Source organism: Engystomops pustulosus, chromosome 3, assembly GCF_040894005.1.
Source record: "Engystomops pustulosus chromosome 3, aEngPut4.maternal, whole genome shotgun sequence".
Lineage (NCBI taxonomy): Eukaryota > Metazoa > Chordata > Amphibia > Anura > Leptodactylidae > Engystomops > Engystomops pustulosus.
Window position 1 is genome coordinate 159972565 of NC_092413.1, and position 12300 is coordinate 159984864.

General features: G+C 35.8%; 1 protein-coding gene across 5 annotated transcripts in view; it reads right to left on the reverse strand.

Moving 5' to 3' along the window:
• NAALADL2 (N-acetylated alpha-linked acidic dipeptidase like 2) overlaps positions 1-12300 on the reverse strand; it is a 509493-nt gene that overhangs the window by 128009 nt on the left and 369184 nt on the right. For all 5 annotated transcript variants that reach the window (XM_072142777.1, XM_072142778.1, XM_072142776.1 and 2 more), the window contains exon 10: positions 9403-9543. In XM_072142777.1, the coding sequence (XP_071998878.1) occupies positions 9403-9543 (141 nt within the window). The remainder of the gene's footprint in view (positions 1-9402; positions 9544-12300) is intronic.

Below are 12300 nucleotides of genomic sequence, written 5' to 3' on the forward strand. Positions count from 1 at the left end.
GCAGGGAATATTGAATACCATCTCTATGAAGTGCAATTTGTTACGCAGAAAATAAGCCGTCACACAGCTCTGGACATGGAAAAATAAAAAAGTTATGGATTTTTGATCATGGGGAGTAAAAAATGAAAATGAAAAAACAAAAAAGGGCAAGGTCCTGAAAGGGTTAAAAAAGCCACTAAACAAGTTAGTGGCAGGGACGGGGAAGTACGCATGAACAGTGGGTGCGTCTTTGTCTTTGCTGTTCTTACAGCGAAATTGGGGCGGCGCAAATGCAACCTTTGATTATGGCAGGGCACTTAACAGTTAACACCTGTGGCAATCACCAGTGTAACTGGTGGGTGTTTGGTGTATAATGCAACAAACACCTGCCATGTATGATGAGCGCTCATTCCTTGCCATACATCCTCAATGGCGCAATGATGTATAAATCGGTAACTTGTCATTAAGGAAACAGAAATAAAAACAAAAGATTTTTCTTTTCAAGTGATCATGGAAGAGCAGGGTCTTATTCCAACTTTTGGTAAAGAATAAAGACGCTATTTGTAAGGTTTTGTGAATTTCTCTCATAGTTGTGCAAGTTATTATATATTTTATATGAATTATACATTTCATATCTTATTTAATGCTAATGTAACCAACCTTTGATTTTAAGAGCGTAAACATTCGAAACCATCCTATATTCTCAGACCTAATGAAAGGAAGGCTTTGTATAAGTAGCAGGTTTCCAGCATTCTGTAAAGTAGCCAGATAAAAGTAATGGGTGTTTCAGGCGTCTTATGCTTTTACTATATGCGCGCTTTTAAATTGGAATGTGTGAGTATATACAATAAATACTATTTCCCTTTTGAACCTGGCCATCTGCACTATCCTTTCGCATACCTCCTGATGTAGGATCGGGAACACACCGCGGACACGGTAACGAGACGAGGATTGTGTTTCAACCCACTAAAGGAGGACGATTGGCGATGCAAGGAGTCGGGGATATCTTTTATTTCCAGTCCATGAAGAGGTGGTGAGAGGCTCTCGCCATTTGACAAACAGTATAAGGAGTAGAGCACTAATTTTATATCTTTGACACTGTGACTTTGTGGCATATACGGGAGTATGCCGTATTAGTGGCTCCTCCATATTTTGTATGTTACATTTTCCATCTTTCCTGGATATTTTATTATTTATTTCTGTATAGATAAAACCAATACTTATTATAGGGACGTTTAAGAAGCTGCTGAACTATTTAACCATTTTTCCTTCTGAAGACACACTTCCAACTTCAGTTTCCACTGGCCCTCACTTATCAAACGTGAAGACAGAACTCTTGTGTTTCTCTGTTCAAATAAAGTAATGGATGTAGTGGCTCCATTTACCTCCATCATGCAGCTGGTAAAATTGTTGTTAATGCAGCGACACAGGAGCTCTGATACAGGAACTCTGATCAAAAGATTGGAGGGGCTCCTTGTTTAGAATCCAAACTCACAATTCATTGCTGCAACTGAACAACATTTTAATTACTTATTATTTACATTTTTGTGACAAAATGGTAAAAAATGGCAATTCTGTGTTTTTTTTAAATAGATTTTGAAATGTAATTGTGTTTAGGTTTATTTTTATTTCCATTCTAGTTTTTTTATTTTCTTTAAACTTTATTTTTTAATATTTTTAGGGCCCCTTGGATGTAAGACTCCTTATAAGGGTTTGATTGCTGATACAATATAACGCAGAACTAATGTAGTATGGTATATGCACAATATATTGGATCTGTATTAGATCCAGTCATAGAAAGATTGCAGTCCCCAATGACATCAGAACAAGGAAAATCGCTTTCTACACCAGGTGTAGACTCAAACATATTCAGTTTATTGGGATATCCATTAAAAATAGTGAACAAGAGAAAAACAAATTTCTAGAGATTGTAAAATATCATGGCAGTACATCTTGGAACATCACTGGGGAAATGATTCCTTCCTATGGCAGTGTGCATGTGTTGGCAATATTTATGTGGCACTTTCTCATTAGGCCATGACACTTAAACAGTGCCAGTACCAATCGCAATAAATAGACAGTGTCTACTGCATACAGCCATTATGTATAGAGAGGCCTCAGCTTGTGAGTCCTCTTAATACATCCCGAACCAGGTTACAATGTACAGTTACATTGAAATGCAAGAAGGGGTCAAACAGGGTACATACTGCTAGGATGACTATTTAACACAAATTACTATACCCACTAGACACAATAATTACATCTGCCACCTACGTTAACCTACTAAACTACCAGTCCCCTTGGGCAGGATGCGTGTTATATTTTCTAACATTCCCTCTTTTATGCTGAATCTTGCCCCAAATACCTATAAAAACATCCTGTGAAAATAAGTCAGGGCAGTGTGAACCTCAGATGCTGGTGTGGAGTGGGAGTGTCACCTATAACTTTGGTTCTATAGCAGCTAATACCATGGTTCTCTTGTCAAAGATGACACTTTTCTCTTTCAAACCACATTAGGAATGTGGCTTTATGACCTAAAGAACCAGACAAGTAGATGGAAAGCAATGTACAGATAAAAATCCAGTTCCAGCCTATTTATTCATTTAACTGTCTGCATATCTAGTTTGTAGCTCAGAAAAAAAACAAGTCTATTATCTGAAAAATAAGAATTTTGTTTTTATTCTGATACCAGAACCATGGTTCTAACTGCTTTTTCCGCCCACTCCAGCTACTGAACCTGACTCTTCTCTGGCAAGCTAAGACAATTTTCTGCATAAAGAGGTGGATTCTGCAAAGGAGGCTGCAAGTATACTGGGGTAAAATATGGTGCCAGGGTCCCTTTAAGGGCTACATACATTAATTTATGTTATTGGATTTTAATCCAGGATTTCACAGTGCCGCTCTATACATTAATTATGTTATCAATTACAAATGGTAAATTGGAAAATTAAATTTTTTTTAAACAAAATCATTTCAATTGCACTTTTAAGCTTAGTTTTCAGTCTCTCATTTTTTAAAGAAAAGGCTGGCTATGGTTGTACATGATATGGAAAGTATCTATTTTATCTTGATTCAAATAGGCCTGTAAAATCTCTACATGTGTAATATATATGGCAACAGAATATATCTGCAGCTTTAACTTTAGTCACATTGACGTCCTGATAGAACTCACGTACACAAGATTTAAATGAGCTAAGCTGAGAACTGCAGCTTTCATGTCACATTTATAAAAGAAACCTCCCATTCTTTCCTTCAGATTTTTCTGCTTTATGTTAACAAAGTGATTTTTGTTCAGAAATACACTCTTGGGTTTCATTGCTGTAACAGAAAAACAATAAAAGGTGGACAAAATCCCCAAAGGTTGAAAGAAAAACCTGCATTTCATTTATGACTTAAGATGCTCAATGCATTTTATTTATTTTTGAAACAAAATGTCTTTTGAGCTCAACAATGAAACTTAAAAGTAACCTTCAAAAAGTTATGCAGATTTGACGAGAAATAAAATCACTCTGCGTGTGCTTTAAAGATGATACAATGTCAAACTGTCAGAATCCAAACTACCTGATATAAATCACTTATTATACACTTTTCTTAAAAAATAAACTTCATTATCTTCTTTGAGGATTAGCTTCATGGGCCATGTAATGATGCAACACTATTCAAGACAAGCCATAATATGGTAGGTGGAATTTACGGTTCCTTTCTACTGGTAACTTTCTTTTGAATATATACTCAACAACTTTTTATCGTTTAGATGTTAAAACGTTATGTTCTGGAAGCGAGACTTCGTCTAACAACGGATATGAAAGAAATAAAACTAATATATTTATGTCAGTATAAAATATTATGATTTATTGTGACGAATGGCAAAATCTACAATGAAAAAAGTTATGTATCGTAGAGAACCTTGTTGGAGTCTGAAAAATTATTTTGATTGGTTCCTGGTGGCAATAAAAACATTCAATAGAAGCAGTGGGGACCTACTTTTTACTTTTGGCAAACTGTAATTTGTCACAATAATATTTTTACATAAAATGTATCAGTAAGTGTTTTTTTCTGAATGAATTGCTGGTAATGCAGTGATGCTCAATATGTGTTTAGGTATTCAAAAATATTTTGTAACAATATTTTAGTCTGAGGTTAGCTTATAAATTTCTTTACTGGCTAGCAATAAGGTTATTATATAAACATGGATTTTTAAACACATGCAAAAGGCCAGGGAGCATAGAGTTTTCTACATTTAGCATCTATTGCCATTCAAACATAAAAAGATAGCAATTCACAAAGCAGAGATGGCCTCAATTCTGGTTCACCCAATTTCATATAATACTGACATTCTTGATTGGATCCAAGGATGGTCCAAAGTTTTGTTAGGGCCCTGGCCTATCATACTATCCCAGGCATTTCATCTCAAGGAGCAAAATGAATAACTTGCCTTAGGAGTATGCCTTAGGAGTAATAATAAAATAACCAACTATTTTAGCTACTTTCATTTACAATGACTTTGGCTAACATATCTATCTATCTATCTATTAGGATTTTATCTAGTACAGTTTCCTTCTCTGAATTTTCCACCAATAAAATGGGTGAAAAGCACTCTAGAATTGCACTAAAAATGTAGAATGTTGCTGATCAGTCCTCTTATTGCATAGAAAATTAGGCTGAGAAAGATTTCCAAAAATAAAAATATGGTGGAGTGATGTCCATTGTCCTGGTATCCAGTCCAGAAGAGGTGTAATATTTCAGGATATATGCCATGTGAGGATCTACTGGCATCTGAGTGGTTCAATAGCTGGTTGGATGACTTGTGTTTGAGTTTGTAAATTTTGCATATTGATAGCAATGACTTGCCTGAGGTGTGAGGTGCTGAAAGTGGCACTGTTATTTTCGACATAACTTCTCCTATGCACTAACATGGATTCAAGATATTATTTCATTTTTCCATTTCTAAACTATAACAATGGACTGGGTAGATCTAGTAGGGGAAATTGAAAATGCTAGAGTAATTTACCTGAAATTAATAAAACAAATGTTCAACCTACATTCATTAAAGGGGTTGTCCACTTTTAGGAAATATTGATATGATTTGTATAAGGAAAAGTTCTACAATTTTCCAACATACTGTCTGTATCAACTCATCACAGTTTTCCAGATCTCTGCTTGCTGTCCTGCTATAAAAGCTTCTATTGTCACTTCCAGTGCATAGAGATCTGTCCATGTGATGTGATAGAGGTGCAGGAGCCGTTATTTATCACACAACTCCTATTACTCTCTGTGATAATAACGGTTCGTGCACCTGCATGTCCTTCATATCACATGGACAGATTTTTTTCCACTGGAAGTAAATAAAGAAGATTCTATAGGAATTACAGCAAGCAAAGATTCCAGAGGAATTAATACAGAAACTATATTGGAAAATTGTACAACTTTTCCTTACACAAACCATATCAAATATTTTCTGAAAGTGGACAACCCCTTTAAGGGCTTAAGATACTGTTGCAATATGTATTAAAAAAGAATGTGGCTTTACAATAAAGTGTCAAATTTTTAGAAAAAAGGGGGTTTGGCCTAAGCTGCAACATTATGCAGGGAATTTATTAAGATGTGGCCCCCACTGGTGCACCTGATTAATTGAGAGGCTCCACCCTCTTATTAAATTGTGCATGCTACCTGTACACAGCAATGAAATCTATGCCAGGTTAGACTTACCCACTATTCAGAAAAGTGGCATGAGGGGTGTAAATGTCCCCCATGTATCAAAAAAAAATCACAAAATATTGCACAATGGAAATCACCACAGTGGTGGACACAAAATCATTCGTTTCAAACCATTACTTCATTAAATTAAATTGAATGATTGAATTTGGGCAGTCATTGTCAGAGCAATAATAATAATAAAAAAAGATTTATTCAGTGATAAAAAGGATATAAAAAAAACACTTATTATGCTGATATTTTATTTTTCATACTTCATGCAGTTGAAGCTCTAGTTTCACAGGTCTCTCAAAAATAGATGTGAGAAATGCGGAATTATTATTATTAATTAACTGAGGCACTACCTTCAAACTGTGAGCACACCTTAGAAATTTTGCAAGCTTAATTATAATTGGACATAGGGTGCCAATAATTGTATCATGCTGCTCCATATTCAAACAGGATTCCATGGGTACAGTGTTTTAACTTTAAATGTATTCTTCAGCATACTCATTCGATATGAAACTCAGTCTCTTCTGATCCCTATTTCTAAGCCATTCAAGCAAATCAGTTTTAAAAAGACAAATACAATCTACAAATAAACCAATGTTTTTGTTAACCTACTAAGAAGTCTATTCATTTCTATTAATTATAGACCAGGTGGTAAATTTGAAGATCTGGAGCACAAACTGTTGAACAGCTGTTACGTGACAGGAAAAATGTGCATTCAACCAAAATCTTGTCTTAGACGTTGCACTCTTAATCAGAAAGCATCTGCTTTATTCTCTCCTCTTCGAACCTCAGCATTATATTTAATTTAATGTAAATATTTTTTTAATTTTTTTTCCTCAGGTGTAACCAAGTATACAAATTGAAAATCTCCTCATTAACTTAACACTTGCAAGCAAAGACATTTTAATTAACAATGCAGTTTCTTCAGGAAAAAAAAAAACGTTAGAGCGTTTGGCAAAGGCTTTGATTTGCTATTTATTTGTAAGAAACATTTATTGTAAAATTAGCAGTACAGATGCCAAAAATAACTTGTTGCTCCAGTTATAGTCTGTGAGGTTTAATTTAGGAAATATGCAAATATGTCTTCTAGGATGGAATAAGGAGAACATTGCCTCCTATCTACCTTGTAACGCAGCTTCACCTAATGATATAATGCAGGATAAAAAGTCAAACCTGTATTTCAATTCTAAAAGGATCCGATTCCCAACTGTAGACGGCACTATTTCGATTCGTTTGCAGCTCCTCAGTACAGTTTAGCCAAATGAGAGGCTGGAGACAAGTTCAGGGAAGTACAGTACAAACTCTCCTTACAGAAACATGGTTTAGCTTTAATTTGTTAATATACCGTATATACTCGAGTATAAGCCGACCCAAGTATAAGCCGAGGCCCCTAATTTTACCACAAAAACCTGGTAAAACCTATATTTTGTTTACTCGAGTATAAGCCGAGTTTGGGGTTTCAGCACATATTTTTGTGCTGAAAAACTAGGCTTATACTTGAGTATATAAGGTACGTTTGTTTTCTTAGAAGATACTGATCCAATACTTAATTGAAAGGAGATTGTATTGCATTTATGAATATTAAAAACAAATTTAAATTGCTAAATTTTGAGAAAAAAATCTGCCCAGATTTAAAAAACATATTTCATATTCCTTATGATGTAAGCACTGGAAGTCTGTAGAAATTTCCTATATCATTTCTGTGATACCATAGAGAATAAAATAAACTTTGTGTCCCCTTTAAATATGTGCTACTGGTTATTTAAGCTCAACCAAAGTAAATCAGCTTTTAAAACAAGCTTCAATTATATAGACAACTGCAATAAAAATCATAAAACAGTTTGTCAGTTACTTTCACTGAAAGTCCCACCACAGCTGGTGACTGACCCATCCCCATTATGTCTAGTTTTTCTGCTATTGTGAGGTAAATAATCCTAAAGAAAACTACTTAAAAAAAAGCTAATATTGCCAATTAAATTAACTATCAACACCTATTATATAATTTGCGGATGTAAAAATATCAGACAAAAGGAAGATACAAATTTGTTTTTTTTAATCAAATTGTATAGCATTTCTGTGTCAGGGGCAGTAGACATTCTCAAATTAGGTCATTACAAGAACCATCTGGACAAAAAGCATAAACAAATATTTTCAATCCCCTGTGTAGGAAAGCTAGTAGTAATTCTATCTATTTCACATGTGTTAATTGTAATTTCTGGTAGAAAAAGAACAGTGTTCACAATTTAAAATCCTAAAAAGTGCTTAAAATTTTATATAAAACAGAAAAACAGAAGATCAAGTGGATCAGGAGATCAGGGGTTCCAAGTAACCCATATGAAGAGAGCGGAACATCACCCAGACAGCTATCCAATCTTGCATCCTATTTTGTACACAGGATATACACTCACCAGCCACTTTATTAGGAACACCCGTCCAACTGCTCGTTGACACTTAATTTATAATCAGCCAATTACATGGCGGCAACTCAGTGCATTTAGGCATGTAGACATGGTCAAGACAATCTCCTGCAGTTCAAACCGAGCATCAGTATGGGGAAGAAAGGTGATTTGAGTGCCTTTGAACGTGGCATGGTTGTTGGTGCCAGAAGGGCTGGTCTGAGTATTTCAGAAACTGCTGATCTACTGGGATATTCACGCACAACCATCTCTAGGGTTTACAGAGAATGGCCCGAAAAAGAAAAAACATCCAGTGAGCGGCAGTTCTGTGGGCAGAAATGCCTTGTTGATGCCAGAGGTCAGAGGAGAATGGGCAGACTGGTTCGAGCTGATAGATAGGCAACAGTGACTCAAATCGCCACCCGTTACAGCCAAGGTAGGCAGAAGAGCATCTCTGAACGCACAGTACGTCGAACTTTGAGGCAGATGGGCTACAGCAGCAGAAGACCACACCGGGTGCCACTCCTTTCAGTTAAGAACAGGAAACTGAGGCTACAATTTGCACAAGCTCATCGAAATTGGACAGTAGAAGAATGGAAAAACGTTGCCTTGTCTGATGAGTCTCGATTTCTGCTGCGCCTTTCGGATGGTAGATCAGAATTTGGCATCAACAACATGAAAGCATGGATCCATTCTGCCTTGTATCAACGGTTCAGGCTGGTGGTGGTGGTGTCATGGTGTGGGGAATATGTTCTTGGCACTCTTTGGGCCCCTTGGTACCAATTGAGCATTGTTGCAACGCCACAGCCTACCTGAGTATTGTTGCTGACCATGTCCATCCCTTTATGACCACAATGTACCCAACATCTGATGGCTACTTTCAGGAGGATAATGCGCCATGTCATAAAGCTGGAATCATCTCAGACTGGTTTCTTGAACATGACAATGAGTTCACTGTACTCAAATGGCCTCCACAGTCACCAGATCTCAATCCAATAGAGCATCTTTGGGATGTGGTGGAACGGGAGATTCGCATCATGGATGTGCAACTGACAAATCTGCGGCAACTGTGTGATGCCATCATGTTTATATGGACCAAAATCTCTGAGAAATGCTTCCAGCACCTTGTTGAATCTATGCCACGAAGAATTGAGGCAGTTCTGAAGGCAAAAGGGGGTCCAACCCGTTACTAGCATGGTGTATCTAATAAAGTGGCGGGTGAGTGTATGTTGTCATTACATCCTATAGTACCTGTATTATGTTAGAACAATAAACATTCCTGAAGATGTAAAATATAACAAATGATATGAAGTTTGTGTACCTTGGCTGTAGCATCTTCAAAAACAAACTGTGTAGAAGGAATTCCAAGCTCGTTGATGAAAAAATCAGCATCTCCTTGAAGTTGTATAGAGCTGACGTTGGCCTTATAGCAGCCATTCTTCTGATCACAGCTTACTTGCATCTAAAATTCAAAGTGTAAAATGTTTTGATAAAAATCAATCTATTCATTTGATGTATCTCTATTGTCAGTTAACAAAGTTGAAAAGTACAGTTTGCTTAGACGCAAGTTCAAAATGAGAGCATTAGAGAAACAAATGTTTATGTATATGTTCTGTAAAACATATACAAAATGAATTAATGTTATACAGACACATGCATAAGAAACTCAAAGAATACAAAATGCAAAGCACATTAATAAAAACATGGCCAAGGACAAGAACAGATGAGTTCATATTGTCTCAATAATAATAAAGCTGTCGTCATTGGCTTCTGTGTCACAACGTAGCTAATGGGGGGTCTTCTATGGACCTTGGGACATATAGTGAATAAAGGAAAATCATAAATCATTCTCTTCCTCAGGAACGTTGTCCTGAATTTTGTGTTTAATCTTTTTTAACAATAAATTTCATTTGAAAATTAAAATGTTCATTGGTTACTGTAAATTGTACTTGTGGATAACAATTCTTTCCCTTGCAACATCAACCAGAAGAAATAAATGCAAATTAGAATGTCATACTTAATTTACAGTGACAATACAACCTGACCTTGTTGGATTATTAGTTACATTCTCATTTCCTATTTTCCAATACAATAGCCCTTAACCAAACAAACAACCTAATGTTGAGATGCATTTCAGTACCAAGTTATTTCTTAAAGCATTCTTATAAATTAAAGTGATTCAAAGTTTAACTATTATATTTATAATAAGTTTATAAAATACACTTGGTAAAATCACCCAGATAACTCATTCAAAAGTAATTTCTATTATTCCATTGTGATATTAGAACCAGATTTATAGCTAGGTTTATCTTTTACAGAATCTCACCCACCCTTAAAGTAGCACCATAAGTACCAGTAATGGTATATAGAGGTTAACACACAGCGATAATCCATTACACACACACTATGGGGAGAGGCATCATCCTTGTATCAAGCAATGGGTTACCTGCTACTTTGCTGGGTGCCTAAAAGGGAAACAAGGTGGGGTGGGGGGGTCCAAGAGGGAAACAGGGGAAGTTGAACAGCTCTAGTTATGTTACAATTACAGTGTACAGTGGAGATAATTGTTTTGATTATCCTCCTGACATATACACATTCTTACACATTCTTGTGACATTTAGGACTGTGGGGTATACAATTTTTATCAACAAATTAGTGGTAACTTGCATATAGGTTGGGGTGCATGCCAGATATTAATCCAAACCGCCAAAATCCAATTGTAGATAAAGTAGAAAATATCAGCAGTACTCCAGGATCAAGTATTAAATCAAAAGGCTTCATTTTTTCATCATGGTACATACTTGATCCGGTAAATGAGTAAATATGACACAACCTAGGGAAGCATCCCCAGTCCCCAGATCAAAAAGTCCTTATTGAACAAAACATCAGAAGGATAACAAGAAGGGCCTTGAGCAAATTTTTCCTTGGGGATTATTCGAAGTGTTTAATCAGATAAGTATATACTTTGTGACCATGTGTCCCAGAATGAGCGGAAGGAGCTATATTTGTTGTTTTGTATAGATATTGCCTTTTCATATGCATATGTTCTATTAATGTCCGCTATCACTTCCCTAATATTAGGGCTTCTAGTGTCCTTCCAGAGTCTGGTGATTGCGAACTTTGTGGCCATTAAAATATGAGATGTTATATTTTGAATCTTAAGAGGGAGTTCATTTAGATTCATCAGGAGTAAGGCTGTAGCTGCGGTGAACGGGACGTTTGCAGTACCTACATTTTTTATTAAATTGTATGCTTCCTGCCAGAGATACCGAATTTTGGGATAGGACCATTTATTGATATTCTTGATAAAGACATTACCTCTTTTCCTTAACTTTTGATTTAATATTTTATCCTTGAGTGCTGCTGATATTTTCTACTTTGTGTGGAATAGAATGATATACCATATATTGCCCATTGGGGCATGTGTATCTGGTTTTGTCCGTCTGTTTTTTGGGACTTTTCTTGCTTTTTCTGCTGACCAGATGCATCTTTGCGTTTTTCTTTTTTGATATATGTGGTGTTTTGTCTTTAGTGAATTTGTAACTTTTTAAAACAAAAAGCAAAAAAAGCAAAAGTAGACACATACAAGTGATGGTAACCTTGTATGCTTGGCAATTACATAAAAAAAAGTTTTCCATATAGAAAAGGCTAATTACATGTGACATAAATTGAATGTTTCTGTATGGCTCATCACATTTCTGTATTTACTGCAATAATGATTGAAGTCATTTAGCATCTTGGGGCAATATGATTAAGAGGCTATGGGCATCTGTAATCCAGTCATCATTAACATGCCCTGTTTTATCATGCTAGTTAATGATGCTTCTCCATCTTAGATCAAGGTGAGATAAAACATATTTATACAGTTATTTTGCATAATACATGTTTCCTGTCTGCTTTTTAATGAAACCCCAACCTCTCTGTAGCCATTCAGTTCTTTCATCAGTCACCTTACCATGTTCTGTGTGACATTTCTTTGAAACAATCCATGATCCCAGCATGTCCCAGATTCACACAGGCCAATTATGTTTTTTTTTCCCTTTTAAAAAAGAACAAATGCTAAATATATTTAGTAATAAATTAGGCATGGGCATCTCAGCATGAACTGGACGATATGTTCTGTTGTCCAAGAAAAAAAAAAATCTAAAGAGAGTCGCTAATTATACAGCCTTGAGATTAGCTCCTAAAAATAATGAAAAAGCGTCTGATTGAGCTCTGC